Source organism: Pyrus communis, chromosome 4 (assembly GCF_041283825.1).
Source record: "Pyrus communis isolate YQ-2024b chromosome 4, ASM4128382v1, whole genome shotgun sequence".
NCBI classification, from domain to species: Eukaryota; Viridiplantae; Streptophyta; class Magnoliopsida; order Rosales; family Rosaceae; genus Pyrus; species Pyrus communis.
In genome coordinates this window covers 20,578,698-20,604,633 of record NC_142568.1, presented here as the reverse complement: position 1 = coordinate 20,604,633, position 25,936 = coordinate 20,578,698, and the positions used below count along the sequence as shown (strand labels likewise).

Sequence of the window (25,936 nt, the reverse complement as noted above, 5' to 3'; positions counted from 1 at the left end):
AAAACTAGAGAATGTTCCTAAAACAATGGAGTCTAAATTAAATAAAGGAGTTTTTGGGAGCCCACTGTGGCGGTTGGAGGATGGAGCCACTCTTGGCTTTCCATACTTTCTGAAAACTCAACCAAAGGAAACAACAATTGCAACCTTTAGAAGCAATAACCAATCTTTATCCCACTAAGTGATGTCAGCTGTATGATTTTTAGAATGCTACTGCACTCGTTTTTTGCCAAGCGTTCGGTTAGCAATTGCAACCTAACCAATTTAGCAGCGTCAAGTTTGTTAAAGAATAAACTTGTATACTTTTCCAAAACGCTTAGTTTTAGAATTTATTTATGTGAGTCACTTTGTCTAATTCATGTGATGACTAATATTACATGGTCGCATTGCATTGGATTTGATATTGAAAGCACATTTAAATTTATACAACTCGTAATATCAGATCTAATAATGAGTGGTCATGGATTCTTTGATCATGGTCACGAAATGATCAAGAGAACATTTTTATTTATAATATATTGTAATGACATTATTATAAGAAATTTTTAGCTGTACCAACTTAATTGGAAATATAAAAACAAAAGGACAAATTATTTATTTTTGTAAGGTTAAGAACAACTAATGACAAAATTAATGAAATTCAACTTCATGACAATTTTTTTTTTTTGTCGAACATACATAATCATTTTCTGATTGGTCCAATTAAAAAAATAACACGTGTTATTTTTAAAAAAAAATTTAAAAAAAATTAAATAACATATGCACTATTTTTTATAACAATAAAATATGTGTTAAAATATCATAAGAATAGATCTATAAATATATATATATATATAAAATATTTACTAATAAGTATATTATATGTCGATATCAGTTGTGAGAAAGTAAAAGAAGTGAACGAGTGTAAAACCATAAGTCAAAAAGAAGGCAATATTGTCTACTCATCAGATTGAAGTTAAATGGTCAATTAAAGAATAGAACATAATAGAATGAGGTGGCTCGTAACCTTTACCTGGTATTTACTCAAATGATCAAATCTATCCCCTTCCATGAATTGAAAACCCTCCTACTTAATTATCTATTGGAAAAAAAACTACAGCGTAATGAAAAAAAAATACAACCGCTTAGTACTAAAGTCTAGTTATAATTTTTTTTTTACTTGTAAGTGAGAGATCTTAAGTTCAGTTGAAAGCAAATTTGAATAAAATTAATATAACTATCCCATTGTGAGATTTAGCTAACTGTCTTACTTTTTAATATAGATAATATTATATCTATAAAAAAAAAAAAAAAAAAAAAAAAAAAAAAAAAAAAAACTTGCTTATTGGGAACCAAAAACTTACCAAAAGGTCAAATTCAAAGCAATAATATCATGAATGATGTGTCACTACATATGTCATTGAGTTTATATAAAAAAAACAAAGTAAGATTTAGGGTTAGCTCATATTGAATGAATATAAAGCTCCGAGATGACAATACAGTGTGAATCTTTGTATTCCAATTTCTCTCACTTTTCATATTTAGGTTGCTAATAGAATTTTTAAAGGAGATGTCAACAAATGCCAAGTAGATAAATAATAGTAAAAAATAGCAACAGACCCTCTCCAACCGAGCTTTCAATTTCTTACGTGACACTGAGTTAATTGAAGACAAAGTCTTTTACTGTCAAATTTATTAAATGATTTTCTAAGGGATCTAATGCAATATATAATAAATGTTGTTGTGTGTTCAAGTATTTGATTGGTTGTCTCAATAATTGGATCTCAGACATATTATTTAGCATATTAAGTGGAGCAAAAAATTGTACAAAATATCAAATTGCCCCATGAGTCATCAAATATCATTTTGATGTTTAAAATTTGACATCTCTCTTAGAGGAGAAAAGAGATGCTCCAAAATTTCGGCCGAATATTTGCTACATAACAATTAATTCTCATTACAAAATATCGCAAAAACGTATTAAATAATACATAAAAAAATATAAATAAAAAAATTATACACACTTATTAAATTGTAATTGCCAGAAAATCAAATTAACGACTTTCAAACGAGGAGTTAAACTTTTGATATATGAAATTGTGTAGTACATCTCACTGTGTACAATTACTAGTAGAATAAATAAAGATGCATAGAGACAAAAATACTAAAAATAAACAAAAACAAAGACAAGAGGGTAAGATCCGGTGGAGGCGCAAATGGCTGCAAATGGGGTCAACGGTTTGCTCAAGAAGCAGATAGATGGTCAAGGACTCTTATGTCATGACGTTGCTTTGGGGGCATGCCTCATGCTTTACCTTTACCTTCACTCACAACGTCGACAACAAATATTACCAGCTTCAGCAACAGTTTCAATTATGAAAAGCGATTTCTGCAAATCGCGTATCGTGGAGCACGTGTTGTTGTTAAAGTTTACGTTCATAAGTATGACAACTTGTTTTGATTTATAAAAGAAATTAGATTTTTACCGTAAGATTAATTAACAATATGAGAAGTAACTCAGTTACTTCTAAGCACATGTTAGGTTTGCTTTCCCGATGTTTGCAAATTATGAAATTTGACACATTACTTTGTTCGCAAATTTTTCTACAAATATAATCTTTTAAACATTAATCTTTGAAAAATGACGAAACTTTTCAATACGATACCAAACAGCTCTAAGTTTTCTTATAATATTTACCACAGTACGTACCAAAGGCTTCAACTTTCACCTACTCCTTTGCTATAAATACTAATCCTACCAATCATTTCCTATTCATTCACACATCCAGACTCTTCTCTTCCTCTTTCTAATTAGCACCACCACCAATGGCGGCTGTCTTTGCTCTCTTTCTTGTGGCTTTTGCCACCGTCTTAGGCAGCTCTGCCGCTGATCCCGACATGCTTCAGGACATTTGCGTCGCCGACCTCACCGCCGGTAACTTCCTCTTCTTCTTCTTCTTCTTCTTCTTCTTCATCAATTCTTCATCTATATTTCCAGTGTTTCAGTATTCTAGTGCTAAAAGTGAACACAGAAATTCATGTCAAAAGAACAGAAGAAAATAAAATTAAAAAGCTAAAGTTGCCACTTTTCTTTGTCCCCTCAATTATTGCAAATTACAAGTTGACCCTGTTCATTAGCAACTTTTCATGTTCTAATGATTTCAGGAGAGATTTGGTATTTTCTTTATTCTTTTCTGTAACTTGCTGCGTTAATATTCTTAGCTTTTCTTTTATTTATAATTCTTTTGCTGGTTATTCACTTTATTGTGTTTATGTCTGGTAATCATGTCCTTAATTGTCCCCAATAATTAGGATGAGGATCCCATCCGGATCTAAATAGCGGGGATGTTAGGAATCATTACATCCTAGCCGTTTATTGTATATTGTGCGGTGAGTTTTCATCAGGTACTATTTGTGTTTAATTTTAAGAAACTGTTATTAGCATTCTAAAAATCGCATTCTATACTTTTCACAAGTGTATTTTTCTTTCTAATTATAGAAAGTTTGGAGTGCCAAATGAGAATTTTGGAGTGCTAATAACAATTCCCTAATTTTAAATAATAAAATTCAAATTATTTCTAACCGCACGATATACAATGAACGACTACGATATGCAGATCCCTAGGATCCCCATCATTTGGATCCGGATGGGATCCTCATCCTAATAATTAATCTCATTCAGCCATTAAACATATACTTGAAGCTGATTAAGTAAACCCAAACCATGATTTCTGGAAAAAATTAAGAAAAATCCATGATTTGATTACTCGACTCTTGCACAACAGAGAGTCTTGTTGGCTTGGGGTCATCCTTTGATTAGCTTAATTTTCTCTCACTTTATTGTTGTTGAGCCTACTAATCATGTTTCTGCAAGGAGCTTGTAGTTCGGTTGGTTTAAGACCATCCTCACTTGCATCCAAGGTTCCGAGTAATAAGAACCCTAATTAGCCCCCAACAAAGAATCACATTGATCCACTAATACACTAGAACCTGATTAACAATAAACCCAATTCATGATTCATGATTTCAGGAAATTAAGTATCAGTTTTAGTACAATTTCTTGCTTAATCCAAGTGAATTGTGGTATATAACACAGCGGTGAAAGTCAATGGATTCGTCTGCAAGGACGCAGCAAATGCAACAGCAGAGGACTTTTTCTTCACCGGACTAGCCAAACCAGGCCTCACCAACAACACATTCGGCTCCTTGGTGACTTTAGCCAATGTCGAAAAAATCCCCGGCCTCAACACCCTCGGCATTTCGCTTGCCAGAATTGACTATGCCCCCGGCGGAATTAACCCACCCCACACTCACCCCAGAGCCACAGAAATTGTCTACGTTCTAGATGGAGTATTGGACGTTGGATTTATCACCACAGCAAACAAGCTCATCAGCAAAACTATTAAGCAAGGTGAAGTCTTTGTGTTCCCCAAAGGGTTGGTTCACTTCCAGAACAACAATGGGAAGAGTCCGGCTTCGGTGATTTCCGCGTTTAACTCTCAGCTGCAGGGCACCCAGAACATCGCCCTCACGTTGTTCGCTGCCACGCCGGAGGTGCCAGATGATGTGCTGACCAAGACGTTCAAGGTGGGAACCAAGGAGGTTAACAAAATCAAGTCTAAGCTAGCACCGAAGGCCTAGAGAGCTTTTTGGGTTCTGAGTTGCGTTTGTTTTGTAATTTGATGGAAGGGGGTGATGATCGTTGTATTTTCTCTCTTTGATTAGTCCAAATTTGTTACATGTTTTGTTCTTCAAGTCTTCAAATCAGCTGCCTACCTCACCTAAATCTCACACTATAAATAAAAGTCTTTGCTACATACATTTCCCATTTTCTAACTAGAAAGTCAGCAAACCCTTTGGATTTTTCAAGAGTTACAAGTTCAAGGGTAGCAATTCTGAGACTCCCGGTTTAGCGTACGACGCTCACATCCTGGGTAAGGAAAAATAAGGAAAACTCGATTTTAAGTGCCAGATACTAAAATCGAAGTGTTAGAATCGCTACTCTAAGTTGCATATGGTCTAATATTTTAGTAAATAAGATTTTGGATTTCCGCCATGCGTTCCAGGTTCGGAACTTTCCTTGCCCTTAATAATAATTTTTTCAAAAAAAAATGTTCAAAGCATCCTCCAACCTCAGGTAAAAGTCAATGTACTCATAAGCACCTAACTTGAGATGTGGATCATCCAAGGCACGTTAGCATGGCCTACTTCTCTTGTTCAAACCCTGGTTTGAAACCAAACTTCTACTCAAGAGGATAAATGGGGCTATTTAGATAAGATCCGAGGTAGATCCAACTTTCTATTCACTTGTGGAATCCGGGCGATCTGGGAGGGACCATTAGTTAAACCCAAAACGAAACAATAAAAGAAGGGCATGTAGGCAATAATTAAGAAAGAATAATCAGCATGGTTGGGGGAGATTAGGTGGATAATATGTTTTCTAAGGGCAGAAAGATGACTACATATAAACCACTTCACAACAATGAGAACAGAGAAAGATGATTAAATATGTTAGAAGGTTGGATATGATAAAACAAGCCTAAACTTAATATTCTAGCGTTAAAACCATGATTAGTTGCAGCTAATGACACTAACTATTGTTTAATTATCATGGTAACGTTTCAGCATGGGCCTATTTATTTTAAATTAACGTTTAAACTATGATGATGTATTAACTATACTATATTCTGGTGGGAATATGATTTCCGCACGCCTATTTTCTCCTTCTGCACTCCTCTTGATTCTCTTTTGATCTGTTCAATTCAAAGACTTAAAAAAGAGTGCAGAAATCAACAATGCGACAGCCAGTTCAAACACAAAGATAAACTGCATTTCCATAAAAATTAGAAGTACTAAACCGAAATGTAACCAACAATACATAATGCAGTTAAGACGTGTCTAGAACAGCAATGTAGAAAACACGATAAAAAGGTAAAGGTTTTACTTCAATCCAGTCTGCTGCCTGCCGTCGGGGATTGCAAATAGAACAATGGGCTTTGACGGCCTGAGGTAGGGAACATCGCATCGGAAATATCCTTTCCTCTCGAGCTGCAAAATATTCCCACGCTTGAGATTTCGCATGTTGGAATCCCCAAGTGCTGCAGTCTCCTTTTCGGTACATGGGTTAACAACATCAACGAAATTCTCATCTTCTTCGAGCTGCAATCACAAGTTACAAAAACAAATATGTAACTCAGCCTGTACATATTACATCACTTACAGAAGAAAAAAAAAAAGAATCAGCTAAAACGTTTTGCTCAGATCGGTCTTTTATCACTTATATTTCTATCTTATAATATGATTTTCGAGATAAACTCCGCATATTTCCCCCTCAAACATGAAATCTTCCATACACTACAATTAAAGGTACACATATGAAGCATCCTTTGTGACTGAGTTAAGCATCAGGCTGTTAAACAAACTACCCCAACCCCAAGTTCCCTTCCCATCCTTATGAAAAGAAAATTCAAGGTGTTTTACAATCGACAGACTAATTGATTAGTAATACGCTAAGAACAAAAACTTCACATTTGTTGATTGGCACGTACCTTCTTCTTTGTTATCAGATGATCAAACTCCATCAATGAGAGCTTAACAAGCTCATCTGATTCAGGGAGCCAGGTGAGCTTCAATTTTGTGGTCTTAACAGAACCCTCGGGATGCAAGACCCCTGTGAGTTTGAGATTTCCGTCTTCGTCCTTCTCAATTCCCTTAACTATGGCATTCCCCCAATCCATCAAGGTTACTTCCTCGTCTACTTTGATGGCCTCCGCATCAGCATAGTCTAGCCATATCCTCCCTGTGTATGTTGTTGCCTTCTCCCCAGCACCTTCATACTTCTTATGCCTAGGAATGATGCGGACAAACGGTTTCTCAGGACCATTGGTCAGGGTCAACAACACGCGGCGCTCTTCAATGACGGCAGTATGTCTTGGGCATACAGGATCAATTATCTTCTTATTAATAGTCCAGAGTTTGTCCCATTCCATGAGATTCAGATTTTTCGAAGCCCCCTAAAAGTAATCATTCAGAAGGGTGTATAAATTGAATTTTCATCTTATGTACACAAACTAGTACCGAGTATGGAAAAACAATTAAGGACATAATAAGAAGCATTGGTCGGGCATTATATATATATGTGTATATATATATATATGTATATATATATATATGTGTATATATATATGTATGTATATGTTATAGGCATAGCTCATAACTTCTTTATGCATAATACTACGACAGACTAGTGTCTTACCTGCTCAAGAATGAATTGTATTAAAGCTTCAACTTTGAGACCTCTGCGCACAATTCCTTGGACAGTTGGAAAACGAGGATCGTCCCATCCACTAACCTTCTCATTTTGAACGAACCACAATAGCTTGCGCTTGCTGAGAAGCGTATAAACCATGTTCAATCTACTAAATTCATAGATATGAACTTTTCGCAGTCCCATGTCCTCTTGAACTCGATAGTACTGAGCATTGCGATCATGATACTCACTAGATCGAAGTGCATGTGTGATACCTTCTATGGAATCAACAAATGGACAGGCAAAATCATAAGTTGGGTATAAGTTGTACTTGGACCCAATCCGATGATGTGGTGTTGGATTGCAACGATAATAAACTGGATCACGGACAGATTTATTTGGATCCTGCATATCCAGCTTCCCACGGACACAGCACTCCCTACCCCTCTTAGACCCAGCAATCATCTCATTCCATAATTTAAGATTCTCCTCTAGACTGTTGTTTCTACATTTTGATTCAATGCCATCCATCCTTTCTTTCTTCATCTCTTCACGTGGCGTATCATCAACATATGCTTTACCCTGGCGAATCAAATTCTCGGCCATTTTCATTAACTGAGGAAAGTAATCTGAAGTATAGGTAACCTTTTCATACTTGATACCCAAAGTCTCAATATCCTTGAGAATATTGTCCACAAACTCATTGCTTTCTTTATCAGGATTTGTATCATCAAACCGCACAATAAGCTGACCCTGATACCGTTGAGCAAAATACTGATTCAATAACGCTGCTTTTGAGTGCCCAATGTGAAGATAACCACTGGGTTCTGGCGCAAATCTCAGTCGAACCTTCCCAACCTCTGCTTCAGGAAGATCTACTTCAAATGTTGGTTTGCTTCCTGCTTTACCTTTCTCAGATGCATCTCCATTTGCACCCTTTGACTGTGGATCAGCCTGATTGCCTTTTGCTTTAGCTGCAATTGGCTTTCCTGAGCCTTTCTTGCCGATGAAGGTAGCAGTGACTTCATTCAGAGCATCACCATATCCGGCTAATAGGGAATTGAACCACCGAGAAAGGTTTGGATACTTCTTTGAATTCCTCAAACTCTCCCATCTTTTCCCAGTTCCTGCAAAGAAACACGTATTAGGGCCGGTTTGAGATTGCCTTTCTGGCAGCCAACGTTTGATAGATTAACTTAAAAAGCACTTCTGGGTCATGGAAGCACTTTCTGGAAAAAAACACCTGCTAGGTGCTCCTTCAGAAAGCACCTCCTTTGATAAAAATTAACAATGGTTGCAATAAAAGCACGTCTAGCAGAGTCGCTCTCGAGCAGAAGTACATTTTACAGAAGCAGTCCCAAAGACCCAAAAAGCACTTGCATTTATGTTACTTGTCCTCAAATTTCTACTTCTTCATAATCATGCTAAAAAAAAGATCATAAACAACGACCAACAAACCGTAAGGGAATCAAAGCTATACCTGCAAGACCGGACCAGATTGCGATATCAGCGATCGACAAAGATTGATTGGCGAAAAAAGTATTGCTTCCCAAATATTCATCCAAATGCTTACAAGCAATCTCAAACGCAGAACCCTGTGAGAGCACAGGCGCGTACTCAAGCCACTCATCAATCTTCCCAGCTTCTAATGCATTCTCCCCATACAATTTCGCAATCCGACCCATATATCGAAGAAGTACATTTTTTCCATGTAATTTCAACCTAAATCCACAGATGCATTCAACATCTAATTTAACCCTTCGCAAAAAAATAACAAATGACTGATAAAAAAATACCAATCGGAGAAAAGTAATAGGGTTTAGGGTTTACCCATTGGAGAACTGAAAAGAATAAGGGGAATGAGGAGGGAGAGAGGCGTCGGTTGGGAGAGAAATCCCGGCGAGCTTGGCCGCGACGAGCTCCGCGAGCGGAGGGTTCTCGGCGGGGAACGAAACAACCTTAATCTCCATCGTCAAAATCCAAGGTGTAGATTTTGCTCCTGGACTAGTTGCTTGATTGCTGGATTAGAATTGAACGAAGAAGACGAGATGAAGAGAGAAAGGACGAACGAGGGCGACGATGTGCGAATCCAGACAGAACTGATTCGGTGGGCACACTAAAACCCTAAAACTCAAAACTAATGGGCCGTCGCAGAATCGCAATTATAAAAGTGGTGTAGGATTCTCTCTCCCATTTTTTTTACCTCCCCTCCTATTTGAATGATAACGATTAAATCACATCAATATCTTATATTACTTCTTTTTAAAATAAAAGAATGTAAGAGGAGAGGATAGAAGGTAATGAAAAGACGGAGAGAATCCTAGTCCTGTAAAAGTGGGTGGGAGAGAGAAAGATTTAGGATTTAAGAAGACAGTATTATCCATACTGACATTTTTGTTTTTCATTACTTCTTTTTTTGCTCGTTTTTCATTTTAATAAAGGAAAAATGAGAGTGAAAATAGATGAAGACGAAGTGAAGCCATAGATAACTCTGTTTAAAATGAATGGTCGGATATTGGCACATACAAAGAGCACATTTATTTCAACTAATATGATTACGCTTACGTCTGTAAGTGAAAAATGGAATTAATTCTTACTTTATGAGTGGACTATAGTGCTACATGCTTGGGATTTAAGCAAATTTGTTTTCTTTAATGCTAGATTTTCCCAATTTTTCCACCATTTAAATCTTGTCACATGTTGAGATCAATAAAAACAGTCCAATCATTTGAACGACCAACGTCTTTTTATTTTATTTTTCTTTAAAAATAGGATTAGCTAGTGATAAAATCACGACAGTCCATTTTTTTAGAGGTTTGAAAGACTTATCTAAACATTTCAGCTTTTTTATGTCACCATCGTGATATTCACCAGCTCCTGACATCGAATCCAAGATGAGCCGTGACCAAAGTACCTTTATTACTTAAGCTAAAACAAAGCCAAAAACATGAAATTACGGACAATTACAAACTTCATCCTCAGCAGAAATTCCAAAATCTTTCACCATTTTCTCTTTCAATTATTCTTCACACATTGCTCTCAAGTTCTGCAAAATCCGTCACAAGCCAAAGACCACTTAAAGAACACGGGACAGACATGCGCATTTACAGGTTAAATCGATACAAATGGTCCAACGGAAGAAGGATGTGTTACTTGAAACTACAAGGCATGTCAAAGATACAACGTTCAACTCTCACGCCTTTTAGGTTGGTTGTATGCACACTTGAGGATCGGTGTCGTTTGCCGTTGAAAATTGTCTTAGGGCTTCATCTTGTATGCAGCCGCGAGTTCCACGGATATCAAGAAGGTTGACTTGCCTTCTTCCCTAAGATACATTACTACAAAAGTGGCTTATTATGTCGGAGACTGGTGTCGGTTTTATATAATATACTGGCATATAAGACATTTCCGACAGCCTCTTTACATGGTGTTGGAAGTACTGTCGGTTATAACCAACATAGAATGTTAATGTTGGACAAAACCGACAAAGTTTTCAATTTTTAACTGACATAGATTGTCTATGTCACTTATAACCGACATAGTTTTTAATTTTTTAAATGATGGTGTCGTATAAAAAGGGAATAGTGTCGCTTTTAAGCGACATAAAGTTAATGTTGATTAAGGAGCTATTTCTTGCACTTCTACCCGACAGTATATTTTTTTTATAAATATTTTCAAACGTCCTGGCGGTTGTAGCTGACAGGTTGGTGTTTTTATTTTTTTAAATACATATCTCGTGTGATAAAATTTTGGGTGGGATATTTCCCACCATTTTTTCAGACGAAAAAGAGGATGTCAGTTCTAGCCGACAGATTTTAATTATATTCTTTACACATAAAAGAGTGATGTCGGTTTGAGCCGCTAGAAATATTTTAACCCTACATAAAACCCTTTTCTCTCTTCCTTTCGACGCTGCCTTCTCGCTTCCCCAGTTTCTTCTTCTTCCCGTTGCATTCATTCCCCCTTTCCTTCTCCTGTTCTTCTCCCCTTCTCCTTCTCCCTTCATCTCTCCCAAAATCACAACTAAAAATCCCAAATTCATAGTCACAGTGCCACTGCTCTGCGGTTTTCCGTATACGAATTGCAGTCTCAGGCCACTCCCATAGCACTACAGTAGCACCACCGTATAGCTGTCTCTGCAAATTTCTTCACTCCGTTGCTGCTATACAACTCACAGTCGCATCACCAGGTGAATATACTTTAGGTTCTCATATGATACTTCTCAATTTTAGGACCGCCAATTATAGGTAATTTTGTAGTAGTGATACCGTACGTCTCCATTCATGAGCTTCACCAGTTTGCTGCTGACGAGCAGGCTAATGCCCTCCTCAGATATGTCTCCTTTATTTCCAAACATCTGGTTCAGCAATGCTTCTGGAATCCCACCACCGGCGTGTGTGATCCTGATCCAAAATATCAAATCAGCATCTCGTGATGATTGGTTAACTTGTAATCCAAGCAACCGAATTATCCATGAAATCCATAGTAAGTATTCAATATCTATTAGACATCAATGTTATGAATTCAATTGCCAAGCTGTACCTGAGCTCCAAATGCACGAGATGAACGGACTGTCCTAACTGATCTTCGGTCAAATTAGCTTCGATCAACCAATCTAATGAATCTATTGTACAAAGGTTGCTACAGTATTTTGGATAACAAGCGGTTCATAATGTACATGAAAAAATATGGATGAGCCACATTACATTATTTTAGTTGTAGCATACCAGGGTATGTGTGCCCAAATGCATTTAAGATTTTCTACATTTACACAACCGACATTTATATTTTGTGATCTCTAAAAACACTTCAGATGACTTTTAGATTCTGCTATGGATGTAAATAGATTTCAATATATTTCATACGTATAACATAGTTTTACAACTCGCGGCATCGCGCGGGCTCAAATGCTAGTTTGGACTAATCAAAGAGAGAAAATACAAGGATCATCACGCCAGTCCATCAAATTATAAACACAAAGAAACAAAGCAGCTCTCTAGGCCTTGGGTGCTAGATTAGACTTGATTTTGTCAACCTGCTTGGTTCCCACCTGGAACGTCTTGGTCAGCACATTATCCAGCACCTCCGGCGTGGCAGCGAACAATGTGAGGGCAATGTCCACTCTGCCCTGCAGCTGAGAGTTGAAGGCGGCAATCATGGAAGCCGGACTCTTCTCATTGTTGTTTTGGAAATGAACCAACCCTTTGGGGAACACAAAGACTTCACCTTGCTTAATAGTTTTTCTGATGAGCTTGTTTGCTGTGGTAATAAACCCAACGTCCAATTCTCCTTCAAGAACGTAAACAATTTCTGTGGCTCTGGGGTGAGTGTGGAGTGGGTTAATTCCGCCGGGGGCAAAGTCGATTCTGGCAAGCGAAACGCCGAGGGTGTTGAGGCCAGGGATTTTTCCGACATTGGCTAAAGTCGCCATGGAGAAGAAACGTGTTGTTGGTGAGGCCTGGTTTGGCTAGTCCGGTGAAGAAAAAGTCCTCTGCTGTTGCATTTGCTGCGTCCTTGCGGACGAATCCATTGACTTTCACCGCTGTGTTATGTACCACAATTCACTTGGATTAAGCAAGAAATTGTACTAAAACTGATACTTAATTTCCTGAAATCATGAATCATGAATTGGGTTTATTTTTAATCAGGTTCTAGTGTATTAGTGGATCAATGTGCTTGTTTGTTGGGGGCTAATTAGGGTTCTTATTACTCGGAACCTCGGGTGCAAGTGAGGATGGTCTTAAACCAACCGACCTACAAGCTCCTTGCAAAAACATGATTACTAGGCTCAACAATAATAAAGTGAGAGAAAATTAAGCTAATCAAGGGGCAACCCTAAGCCAACAAGGCTCTCCGCTTTACGAGAGTCGGGTAATCAAATCATAGATTTTTCTTAATTTTTTCCGGAAATCATGAATTGGGTTTACTTAATCAGCTTCGATTATATGTTTAATGGCTGAATGTGTTTAAATATTGGGGACAATTAGGTACCGTTTAGTACGTGGGATGGGATGGAACGTACTCGTCTCACGTTTGGTGCACTAAATTGTTTGGGACGTGCTGTCCTGTGAAACGAATTTTAGTCATTTTTTTGTTCCACCTTCCCCGGGAAGTGACTTGTTCAAGCACATGGAACACAAAATTATAATTTTTTTGGACAATAATACCCCTACTTTTTTTTCATTAATTCCACTGTCTAGCCTCCCTTTCTTTCTCGTAGCCTCCCTCTCGTCTACCCTCCCTCTTTCATGTAGCCTCCTCCTCCTCCACCACAAACCTAGCAACCCAACTATGGCTAACCCAATCCCAACAAACCCATCCGAACCCAAACCCAACTTCCTCCCGCCACCTCCCTCCTCCTTGCTAGTCCCACGATAAGACTGTCGCTAGTGACGCCCAGGACTCGCATAGCATGCACCGCCAAGCCTTTTCCACCGACGACAAAAAACACAAAGAGGAGACCAAGGCCGTCATTGACGATGTCGAAGCTCCTCCACCGCCGCCTGTTCAATTCTTCTGCGCTCCACCTTCTTCTTCGGTGCCGTAACCATAGCTAGGTCATCACCGTAAGCCTAGGGAGGACGACGACGACGACGACGACACTACAAGGAGGACGATGACTATGCTGCAGAAATTGATTGAAATGAATTTGCAGATCCGACGAGGCCTCAGTTAATTGAAAAAAAAATAATAATAATTTGGGATTTTTCTGTGTTTGATTTGAAGAAAAATAAATTAACAGAAGAGAAATATGGGTTTGAATTGAAGAGAAAGAAAATGAAATGAAGAGAAAGTATGGGTTTGATTTACTAAGTTTGATTTTTACTAGGAGCAATCTGGGCATGTGAAGAACAAGAAGTATATGGAAGAAGAGGTAGAGAGACAAGGGAGAGAGCGAGAGTCAAATAAAAAAGTGTAAATAATAAACAATTAATAAAATGAATTAATAAAACAACAAAAAAGTATTGATATTCGCTAGTGTAAAAAATATGATGATTTAGATTTTGGCCCTTGTAATTCAAGATTCTTAGATAAAAACTCATCTACAAATAAACGTTCAATGAAAGCCCAAATTTAAAATCTGCAACCACAGCGAAACACTATTGACCTACTAATACAATTTATTTACATCCATGCCACTTTCCCAAATCCCTAAATTTATTCCAAATTAAAAGTTGTAGAAAAAGTGCAATGAAATATATAAACTGTTGTATTGCATTAATTGTATCCATATCATACCAAAAATTTACCTTTTTGTGATATATATATATATATATATATATATATATTTTGCATTAATTGGGAAGTAAATTAATTTGTTCCAATTATTAAAAAAAATTATACTAAATCCGTATTATATATTTTGAATCAAATAACACTTCTCTAACTTGTAGGTAAATTATTTTTCATGTACTGTTGCATATATTAGGCACGTTTTATTGTTGTATAAATATAGGTATGACATAATATTTTTCAATATAATACATCAAATTATATTTCTTCTTGTTATGGGTAAATTATTCTCCATGTATTAGTGAAAAAAAGATATTATATTACACATGGGGTATAATTTTTTGTAGGTAAATTATTGGAAATTAATTTGTAGGTAGGTAAATTAATTTGTTCCAATTATATAAAATATATATATACACTACACCTAGATTATATATATATATATATATATATATGTCACATCCCGGCCCGGGCGAATCACTTCCTGGGCCCACTCCACCACCGTATTACGATATTGTCCGCTTTGGGCTTACCATTCCCTCACGGTTTTGTTTTTGGGAACTCACGAGCAACTTCTCAGTGGGTCACCCATCATGGGATTGCTTTAACCCTCTTCTCGCTTAACTTCAGAGTTCCTACGGAACCCGAAGCCAGTGAACTCCCAAAAGGCCTTGTGTTAGGTAGGGATGAGAATATACATATAAGGATCACTCCCCTGGGCGATGTGGGATGTCACAATCCACCCCCCTTAGGGGCCCGACGTCCTCGTCGGCACACCACGGCCAGGGTTAGGCTCTGATACCAAATTGTCACATCCCGGCCCGGGGCGGATCACTTCCCGGGCCCGTTCCACCACCGTAGCACGATATTGTCCGCTTTGGGCTTACCATTCCCTCACGGTTTTGTTTTTGGGAACTCACAAGCAACTTCCCAGTGGGTCACTCATCATGGGATTGCTCTAGCCCCCTTCTCGCTTAACTTCAGAGTTCCTACGAAACCCGAAGCCAGTGAGCTCCCAAAAGGCCTCGTGTTAGGTAGGGATGGGAATATACATATAAGGATCACTCCAGGCGAATCACTTCCCGGGCCCGCTCCACCACCGTAGCACGATATTGTCCACTTTGGGCTTACCATTCCCTCACGGTTTTGTTTTTGGGAACTCATGAGCAACTTCCCAGTGGGTCACCCATCATGGGATTGCTCTAGCCCCCTTCTCGCTTAACTTCGGAGTTCCTACGGAACCCGAAGCCAGTAAGCTCTCAAAAGGCCACGTGTTAGGTAGGGATGAGAATATACATATAAGGATCACTCCCCTGGACGATGTGGGATGTCACAATCCACCCCCCTTAGGGGCCCGATGTCCTCGTCGGCACACCACAGCCAGGGTTAGGCTCTGATACCAAATTGTCACATCCCGGCCCGGGGCGGATCACTTCCCGGGCCCGTTCCACCACCGTAGCACGATATTGTCCGCTTTGGGCTTACCATTCCCTCACGGTTTTGTTTTTGGGAACTCGCGAGCAACTTCCCAGTGGGTCACCCATAATGGGATTGCTCTAGCCCCCTTCTCGCTTAACTTCGAAGTTCCTACGGAACCCGAAACCAGTGAGCTCCCAAAAGGCCTCGCGCTAAGTAGGGATGAGAATATACATATAAGGATCACTCCCCTGGGCGATGTGGGATGTCATATATATATATATATATATATATATATTTTTTTTTTTTTTTAATTGAGAAAACCTAGATTATATATTTTGAATCAAATAACATTTTTGTATACATGGTAGGTAAATTATTTTTCATGTATTATTACATATATTAGCCTATTAGGGACATTTTTTGGTAAAAATATATAAAGTAATATGTATATGATTGTTTGTAGGTAAAAGATAAAATCAAAAGTATGATCCAATTCCTAAGTTTATTCAATATTTTGTTGTTGGTATACAATATTTTGCATAATTGGAAATGAACAGTTAAAATAATAGGTAGATAAATTAATATGGTCTAATTATATAAACACACACACACACACACACATATATATATATATATATACACATTTTGAATCAAATAAAAATTTTGTACATGGTAGGTAAATTATTTTTTTTTTAATGTGTTATTACATATATTAGGTTTTTTTTTTTTTGTTTTTGTAAAAAAAAACCAAATACATAGAATTGAGCCAACAATTCTCATATTTGATATTAATATGCAATGAATTTTTTAACATTAATGTCTTATTTTTCTTTTTGCAAAATCATTAACTCTCTCTATGCAATCTGCATAAAATTAATTGTGCACATCAAATATGCAATAGGGGTATTTTAGGCATCTAAAAATGTAAAATGTGTAAAGTAAATGTAATTAATGAATTCACTTAGGTGGATCCTAGTCACTGGTTTTTTTGAGTAAAAAAATTATGTCGGGTTTGAAATAGAAAAAATTGAATTTGAGGGGTTCAAGTCATATTTTCAGTAAAAAATATATGTCATAGATAAGCATATCGCATAAACATTGCATCATATAACATACATAATTAGGGCATGTTAGTTATTTAATTTTTTGGTTCCATTCGCCATGCGCTTAACAGACGCAGAATGGAACAACTGCCCTGTTCCATCCTGCACGTACCAACCATAGCATGAAATCTTCATTCTATCCCATTCCGTTTCGTCTCATTCCATCCCGTTCTATCCTGTCTGCGTACCAAATGGTACCTTAGGAACATGATTACCAGACATAAACACAATAAAGTGAATAACCAGCAAAAGAATTATAAATAAAAGAAAAGCTAAGAATATTAACACAGCAAGTTACAGAAAATAATAAAGGAAATGCCAAATCTCTTTTGAAATAAAACTTTAACGAAAAGATCCCGGTACTGTTTATTTTGACGAAAATCATATTTTTACACTAAAAAGTCAATCCTGGTACTATTCACTTTACCATTTATTTTGTTCTTATCGTTAAAACTCAAAATTTTCAAATCATTTTCATTAATTTTCCCTCTCCTGAAATCATTAGAACATGAAAAGTTGCTAATGAACAGGGTCACTTGTAATTTGAAATAATTGAAGGGACAAAGAAAAGTCGCAACTTTAGCTTTTTTTTCTTTTTCTTCTGTTCTTTTGACATGAATTCCTGAGTTCACTTTTAGCACTAGAATGCTGAAACACAGGAAATATAGATGAAGAATTGATGAAGAAGAAGAGGAAGTTACCGGCGGTGAGGTCGGCGACGCAAATGTCCTGAAGCATGTCGGGATCAGCGGCAGAGCTGCCTAAGACGGTGGCAAAAGCCACAAGAAAGAGAGCAAAGACAGCCGCCATTGGTGGTGGTGCTAATTAGAAAGAAAATGCAGGTTAGTGCCAAAGAGGAAGAGAAAAGTTTGGATGTGTGAATGAATAGGAAATGATTGGTAGGATGAGTATTTATAGCAAAGGAGTAGGTGAATGTTGAAGCCTTTGGTACGTATTGTGGTAAGTATTGTGGCAAATCTAACATATGCTTAGAAGTAGATGAGTTACTTCTCATATAGTCAATTGGTTTTACAGTGAAAATTTAACTTTTTTTAAGAATCAGAGTAAGTTGTCACACTTGTGAACATGACCTCTAACGACAACACGTGCTCCACGTTACGCGATTTGCAGAAATCGCTTTCCATAATTGAAACTGTTGCCGAAGCTGGTAATACTTGTTGGCACTGTGAGTGAAGGTAAAGATTATAAAAGTGGATGGCAGAGAGAAGGTTTATGGTTTAGGAAGGCGGTACTATCCATTTTTATTTTTCCATACTTTTTTATTTGCTCGTTTTTCATTTTAATAAAGAGAAAATGAGAGTGTGAAAATAGACAAAGGAGAAGTGAAGCCATAGATAACTCTATTTAAAATGAATGGTCAAATATTTGCACATACAAAAGAGCACAAAAGAGCACATTTATTTCAACTAACGCGATTACGCCTACTATAAATTTGAAATGGAATTAATTCTTACTTTATGAGTGGTCTATAGTGCTACATGCTTGGGATTTAAGCAAATTTGTTTCCCTCAACATTAGAATTCTTACTTTATGAGTGGTCTATAGTGCTACATGCTTGGGATTTAAGCAAATTTGTTTCCTTCAACACTAGATTTTCCCAATTTTTCCACCATTTAAATATTGTCATCTGTTGAGATCAATAAAAACAGTCTAATCATTTGAACGACCAATGTCTTTTATTTTATTTTTCTTTAAAAATGGGATTAATTAGTGATAAAACCACGGCATTCCATCTTTTTAGAGATTTGGAAGACTCACAAAAACATTTCAGCTTTTTTATACCACCATCGTGATATTTACCAGCTTCAAACATCGAATCCAAGATGAGCCGTGACCAAAGTCCCTCTATTACTTAAGCTAAAACAAAGCCAAAAACATGAAATTACGGCCAATTACGAACTTCATCCTCAGCAGAAATTGCAAAATCTTTCACCATTTTCTCTTTCAATTATTCTTCACACATTGCTCTCAAGTTCTGCAAAATCCGTCACAAGCCAAAGACCACTTAAAGAACACGAGACAGACATGCACATTTACAGGTTAAACCGATACAAATGGTCCAAGGGAAAAAGGATGTTATTTGAAACTACAAGGCATGTCAAAGATGCTACGTTCAACTCTCGCGCCTTTAGGCTGGCTGTATGTACACTTGAGGATCTGTGTCGTTTGCCGTTGAAATTTGTCTTAGGGCTTCATCTTGTATGCAGCCGCGAGTTCCACGGATATCATGAAGGTTGACTTGCCTTCTTCCCTAAGATAACGTACGTCTCCATTCATGAGCTTCACCAGTTTGCTGCTGACGAGCAGGCTAATGCCCTCCTCAGATATGTCTCCGTCATTTCCAAACATCTGGTTCAGCAATGCGTCTGGAATCCCACCACCGGCGTGTGTGATCCTGATCCAAAATATCAAATCAGCATCTCGTGATGATTGGTTAACTTGTAAACCAAGGAACCGAATTATACATGAAATCCATAGTAAGTATTCAATATCTATTAGACATCAATGTTATGAATTCAAATCCCAAGCTGTACCTGAGCTCCAAATGCACAAGATGAACAGACTGTCCTAACTGATCTTCGGTCAAATTAGCTTCGATAGTAAGCTGGCCTCCAGTTGGCACAAAACTAATTGATACGGCTAAGAAATCAGCTACGACTTGTTGAAGCCTAAGACCATCCCCATATAAAGTCTGAGTCATGATCTCTTCCGGTGCATCTTGGACAACACGGATGCTCTTGGCATTGCTCTTCATCATGACTTGACTGACAGCGGCATTCAGTACATCATGCAATGTGAACTCAACCATTTCCAGGTCCAAGTAGCTGTCGAGGGATCAGAAAAACACAAAAACATTAACAACCAGTCAAAATAAATAAAATCAATAGCATCTACAGAAAAGAACAAGTTCATATTTAATCTACCATTCTATGTAACCTAAACTAATTATCTCATTCCTTGTAGCTCAGGACTTGATAAAGATGAAAGCAGTCAAGAATTTTATGAGGGAACTGTCTTCACATGAGGTAAAAAATGTAGACGAAAGATAACCAGCAAGGTGAAAAAAATCAGTGTTTAACGACTGGACTTTATCATACCCGTCAATGATCGTATCAAGATCCGAGTCATCTAGTATTTTGTTGAGCTGGTTCTGGCACTGGGCGCTCGTATGCAGAAGCAGTTGTTGTTCTTCTCCCAACTCAGTATCCTCCATCATTTTCCGAGAAAATATTATTCCGGCTAAAGGATTCCGGATCTGCCTTCTAATATAAGACAATTCTTTCGATCTCTTCACTGCGGTTTGTTCTGATAAGCGCTGGACGTGAAGTGCTTGTTGCAGCTCTGGGCTAGCAAGCTGCAAGAAGCAAAAGACCCCAGTGACCGAGCCTTCGCTGTCCAATTTCTTAGTCACACACAGCAGGCATTCTATGTACTTTCCATTGCGAGCACAGAAACCAAAGGGAACCTTTTCGGACACCTGACCTGTCATGGCATGGTTCAGGACAACACCAAGATTTACAAAAGATTCCTGGCTTTTGAGAGGACAACATGCCATGTGGATCCCAAAAACCTCTCCCAGAAGCATTTTATCCATTACCTCCTCTCGTTTCCATCCTGTTAACTTCGTCATTGCTGAATTCCACTCAGAACACCAGCCAAATTCATCTGTACCAAATATTGGGGGAATCAAGGGGTTAGGGTTTTGTACAATTGCTTTGTAATCACCCTCAATCCGGGTGAATCTGTCCATCACATTCTTCTGACCAGTGATATCTTGTGCCACAAAACACACCCCCACAACATTTTCCCGAATGTCTCTGCTTGCACAAGCATTCACAACTAAGCTGATGGGACCAAGGTCAGCCCTAGAACCATGTGTTTTTATCTCGAATTGGATGTTTTGTTCCTCTTTGCCTGATCAGAAGAGAAAAAAGAGGACGAGTTTATTACAAACAGAAGACTATAATTGAAAACATCGTACACAGCCATACGAGCATATGGCTATTTCTAGTAATATTTGAAAATCTAAAATGCCTAAAATGTCAATAGAGTAATGAGTGACATACCATGCAATGCCGAGTTCAACATCTTTTTCACCGTGTCAGTCGAAGAATCTTCCACGAGTGAGAGCAAATGCTTACCGATTGCTTTATCAACAGGAAGACCAGTTAGCTCGCCAATTTTTGTATTCCACCCATTAACCAGCCCATGAACATCAACAGCCAAAATGGGAACCGTCGCTGTTTCAATCAAACGGACCATCTCACTCGTCACAGCTTCCAGTTCTTGCATCCCTTCAAGTTTTAGGTCACTAAGCCTTACATTGATTGCTTTGGTGTTTGCTTCCAAGGTGGTTCCGGCATCTTTGAATGCATTCCTCAGAATAAGCTGCAAAGAATGAATTGCATCCATTTCATAGTCCTTCCAAGGCAAGCTCCTCCTTTTGACAACTTCAAGGAAAGCCTTGAATGATGATCTAGGGTGCATTTTGCAACCATCATCTTTCTCACCGGTTTCATGTTTTGCACCACCCCATCGAATTTCAGCAGCAGTGTTGGATCGAAACCAAAAGAGCATGTCCTTGGAAGTTAACCACACAGCTGCCATTCCACATACTACATCACCAAGAGCAAGAGCCCCGGGGAATCCTGCATCATACAAGCTATCTGTACTCAAACCCGTAGAATCCATATGGTACTCGGAGAGCCAAGAAGCTATGTCATGAAGCTGGAAGTCACTCGGAGTCATTCCAAGTCTCCATACCTTGTTCTTGTACAAAAGGGCAGCTCCATCACATTTCACCAGATCCATAATATTAGGGCTCTGTGACATAATACCCAAGGGTGCATCTCGTAACAGCATATCACACAACAGTGTTTGAGTGCGCAAGATGTTCTTCTCAACCATCTGTTCTTCCAACTCTATTTCCTTATTGACATGGATGGCAAACACTTGAGTTAAAAACTCACAGGCATACCTGAGAGGGAAAGGAACAAATCTTGGACTTGTATTATGGCATACTACCAAACCCCAAAGTCTCTTTTTTTTTTGAGGTGGAACAGAATCGGGATCGGTAACCTCGTCATCCCCCTCATTAACAACTACTGCCATAACAAGAGATGCAATGGAATTCATATTCTTCATGTATTCTAAATGACAACTGTGTGGGGCTCTCAGGGTTGAACCGCACAATGTGAGATCCAGCGGAAGCTTCTCATCTTGAAAAACCTTCACATGTTTCGCACAACAATCGACAATCATGCGGACCTTATTCTTCATAAATAGGAACCGTGAAGCCTGTGGGATGTCAGTGGATGGATAATGCAAACCTAGATATGGCTCCAGGCCAGGCTTCGTAAGCTCAGAGACCACTTCTCCATGATCATCATCATGAAATTTATAGGCCATCACCCTGTCATAACCAGTGAGTTCAAAAACCTCTTGTACCATTGTATCACAAAGCCTCTCCATGCTCCCACTAGGCAAAGACTGCAATCTGGCAATTGCTTTGGCCGCAAGCTTGTACGATTGCAGGGCCCCGGCAGCGGTCATAGGGACTTCATAAGGCTTCACCGGCTCAAAGTCAATGATCAAACTGCCCGTTACACGATGGGTTATTGCATAGAAAGGCTTGCCAGAGGTCTTGCAATGGACTAAGATGGGATTTAAGAGAGAAACCTCTCCAAATCCTAGGGCCTTATGCAGTGCAGAGGCACTAGGTGCAGTGAAAATTGTTCTAATATCTGTTCCTACGCCAAGAACAGGGGAGTCCCCGACACTTGGGACTGCATGACTGACCGTAGTCAGCATTTCAGGGGCATTCGCACTGTAAGCAATGACCTTGAAAGTCTTCTCATCTAAGGCTAGCAAGCATCCAAACGGTTGGATCGTCTTGCCTTTCTGTATGTGATGGAGATAAGCAGTGGTCACTTTGTCAGACCTAGGTTGTTGATCCCCGCCAACTGAACTGCCAGCGCGCACTGAGCTCGAGTAGTCAAAGGAACTACCTGACTCCTCATAATCTGCATGCAGCTTTGCATCAACAGTTGTCTGAGCGATAACTCTAGCACTGTGTCTAGACCGCCCTGAATTGCTGGACGAGTTGCTAGGTCTTGAAGAAGACATTCTCACACAAACTGCGAACGGAAAATAAAATTAATCTGGTTGTGGTTATCATTGAGTTTATTTTCATCATAGCAATCGCCGTTCGGATCATTGTAATACTAGAAGTAAAAAATCAGTAGCAAAGCTCAGGATTATTCTACTAATAAGCTTAATGATGTTGAAAATACCAGTATTTTTACAGGACTACATCAACATTTTAACATATGAAAACTTATCACAAAGAACAGAACTATTTCTTCCCAAAACAGTAAAAACACAAACGTCTTTAGCATTTACAAAAACTAACAGAAACAAGTGAAACTAATTACAACAGAAACTTCGGTGAAAGTAGAACAATTACTCAACTTCAAGTTGATCTGATATCTTGAACAAATAACTAAAAACCAATTACTTAATTAAACCAAACCCAGGTAAGAAAAAGATTGAAACAACTAGTAATTAAAGAAGCCAAAGTAACTGAATCAAGAATATCAGTTAAATCCCTATGATCTTGAGTTCGAGTTAGATTAATTTAAAGTAGAATATCGTTTGTATCAAAAAAAATTAGTCAACAACAATTCTAGATCAAAAGGAAAAACACCCAACTTCCTAAAAGTGATCAGAACTACATATTTGCTGCTAAAAACAAATTAAATTAGGCAAAAAAAGAAATGAAAACAGCCTAACCTTTCTTCAGCTGCAGTACAAGCAAGCAGAACTTAACTCAGTCTCTCAGATGCAAACCCAACTTATAGAAAACCCAAATCCGCAAACAAAAACTTGGGATTGCTACAGAACTGTTACTGAATTAACAAAATGGCCACTAAAGTCTCGAACTTTCAGTCCCATCCCCATCTGTCCCTGGACTGGGACTCCAATCCCAGCAGCAGGACTCGACTGTTAGTGCACAAAGGAACCGCCTTTAATAAAATAATTAAAAAAAAAGTACGGTTTTACAGAGAAAAGCAAAAATTAGGAGATCGGGTCCACTCCAAAAACACAAAACAATGGATCCAAGATGGAGTTTCTGCAGCCGGATAAAGCTACCAAACTTGGTGGGGGGATGGGGAGTGATTGGATGAGTATTTTGGGTTACCTTTCCAAATGGGTAAATGGAGTTAGTTGATGACAGCCATAAATAGCAACGATCACCATCTCCCACTTCCCCTTCCAATTAAAATATTCATGGATATCTGGCGGTTCCCAGCTGAAATTTGGGAAGAGAAAGCAACCCATTGGGCAGAATATCATGGTTGTATTAATATTGTCAATGGCGTAGTTAATCTGCTTCATGATTGCTTCATAAACTAATGGGAAAATTAGGCTTCCTTCCAGAGAGGGTCAGACAGAGAGAGAGTGTGCGAGAGCTTGGGATTTTCTTGGATTTGCGATAAGGAAAAAATAATAATTAAAGGCATGGCCCTTTGCGTTTGGAACCTTTTTTTACTCAATGGGATGGATAAAAACAAAAGAACGAGTAGGGGGGGCTAATGGGGATCACGTGCCGAACCCTATCGGCGGATTTTGGATAAGTCTTATTGGTGATGGATTGGATTGGATTGGATGTCATGTTGCTCTCGCACTCAACGTTGTGCTATTGAGCCGGAACACGTAATAATATTACGATAGTTATTCAAAAGTATGTGTAATACTTTGATTTGATTAGTGTTTAGTTAATTATACAATTTTACGTTGATCATCTGAAACATGTAACATTTATTATTGATTCGCTTTGTCACATTAACGTCTTGAGAGTTGTAGGCAAGACATTTCGCATAGTCCGGACAAATTCTTAGGTATGTTCGATCGCATGGTCTTTGCTCTAACAAATGTGTGACAACAAAGAATCACACATTGAATCCTATATTTTTGCCGACTCTAAGTTGTGCATTAAAAATGACTCGTTGCAAACCCGATAACATTTCATGCTAATAACATTTTAAAATGTGTTTCAAATTTCTCACATGATATATAATTAATCCAGTGTGACGCCCTGACAAGTGTGTGTAAGTTTGCTCCTTGTGTGTTGCTCAGTCCATCTACTTGAGGGTCAGCATAATGTGTCATGTTGCTTCAAATCGTGAAAAGAGAAGTACATGCCCCCAACCAAAAAGACTGGACTTGAGATGTCACGATAGCATCTTGAGATATGTTACATGTATATAAGTCCTTTTCAAGCTTGGGAAAATTATTGATAAAAAAAATAAATTTGGGAAAATTTTTGTGTATGTATGGCTGTATAAGATCTCTCTTTTACAAATGTGAGAGCACAAATAGAGTACAGAGATTTACCGAATACGAGATCCTAGTTAGTGTGTTGCAGACTTGCAACCATCTGATATGCTCGTTGAATATTATATTTTACAGTAACTCTACATTGTGCATCAAATGACTTTTAAGCGTCATGGAGAGAGTAAAGTCTACTTTTATTGGCGTTTCATGCCAATAACATAATAAAAATGATTAAATAAGATCACGTTTTTCTTTTGTGAATAGTAAATCTAACTTTGTTATCTAATTATTACTCTTCTGTGTATATTCCGCTAATTATGCGTAGCACTTCGACCTAATGATATAACGTTTGTTTAAAAGTGTTTTTAAAATTACTGAAAATATTTTTAGAGAAAATGTTTGTAGTTCCAAAAGCACTCGAAATGTTTTTTAAAAAAACACTAGTTATGTATTTCTTACTAGAAGCAGTTCAAATATTTTTTTCACGACTCATAAAAAAATGTTTCATCATTTTAAAAACACTTTCAAACGAGCATATAGTAACATGACCGCTAACTTTTTCACGATACGAAGGACAGGCGCAGCGTCCCAGCACGTG

At 38.1% G+C, this 25,936-nt stretch overlaps 3 protein-coding genes and 1 pseudogene across 5 annotated transcripts; 1 reads left to right on the top strand and 3 right to left on the bottom strand.

Annotated features, from left to right (window-relative positions):
* Window positions 1-2,733: 2,733 nt before the first annotated feature.
* LOC137722300 (germin-like protein 5-1) lies at window positions 2,734-4,793 on the top strand. Its single transcript, XM_068461266.2, has 2 exons — window positions 2,734-2,911; window positions 4,073-4,793. Exons 1-2 carry the CDS (start codon window positions 2,803-2,805, stop codon window positions 4,615-4,617), a joined length of 654 nt encoding a protein of 217 aa, XP_068317367.2. The 5' UTR covers window positions 2,734-2,802; the 3' UTR covers window positions 4,618-4,793.
* Window positions 4,794-4,963: 170 nt separating this feature from the next.
* Window positions 4,964-9,553, bottom strand: LOC137722299 (glutamate--tRNA ligase, cytoplasmic). 2 transcript variants are annotated; one of them, XM_088692922.1, is made up of 6 exons: window positions 9,056-9,383; window positions 8,706-8,947; window positions 7,232-8,352; window positions 6,525-6,989; window positions 5,921-6,135; window positions 4,964-5,301 (listed from the first exon to the last, which is right to left on the bottom strand). In XM_088692922.1, exons 1-6 carry the CDS (start codon window positions 9,193-9,195, stop codon window positions 5,280-5,282), a joined length of 2,205 nt encoding a protein of 734 aa, XP_088549048.1. In that variant the 5' UTR covers window positions 9,196-9,383; the 3' UTR covers window positions 4,964-5,279. The 2 variants fall into 2 exon arrangements, with proteins under 2 accessions (XP_088549048.1, XP_068317366.2); XM_068461265.2 differs by lacking the exon at window positions 4,964-5,301 and having other exon boundaries at window positions 5,785-6,135; window positions 9,056-9,553.
* Window positions 9,554-12,221: 2,668 nt separating this feature from the next.
* Window positions 12,222-17,914, bottom strand: LOC137721683 (germin-like protein 5-1; annotated as a pseudogene). Its single transcript, XR_015961258.1, has 2 exons — window positions 17,682-17,914; window positions 12,222-12,767 (listed from the first exon to the last, which is right to left on the bottom strand). The product of XR_015961258.1 is annotated as a germin-like protein 5-1 (transcript).
* Window positions 17,915-18,832: 918 nt separating this feature from the next.
* LOC137722246 (phytochrome A-2) lies at window positions 18,833-24,533 on the bottom strand. The gene is made up of 6 exons (XM_068461204.2): window positions 24,203-24,533; window positions 23,794-24,003; window positions 21,069-23,138; window positions 20,100-20,916; window positions 19,536-19,826; window positions 18,833-19,396 (listed from the first exon to the last, which is right to left on the bottom strand). Exons 3-6 carry the CDS (start codon window positions 23,125-23,127, stop codon window positions 19,186-19,188), a joined length of 3,378 nt encoding a protein of 1,125 aa, XP_068317305.2. The 5' UTR covers window positions 23,128-23,138; window positions 23,794-24,003; window positions 24,203-24,533; the 3' UTR covers window positions 18,833-19,185.
* Between the last annotated feature and the right edge of the window lie 1,403 nt (window positions 24,534-25,936).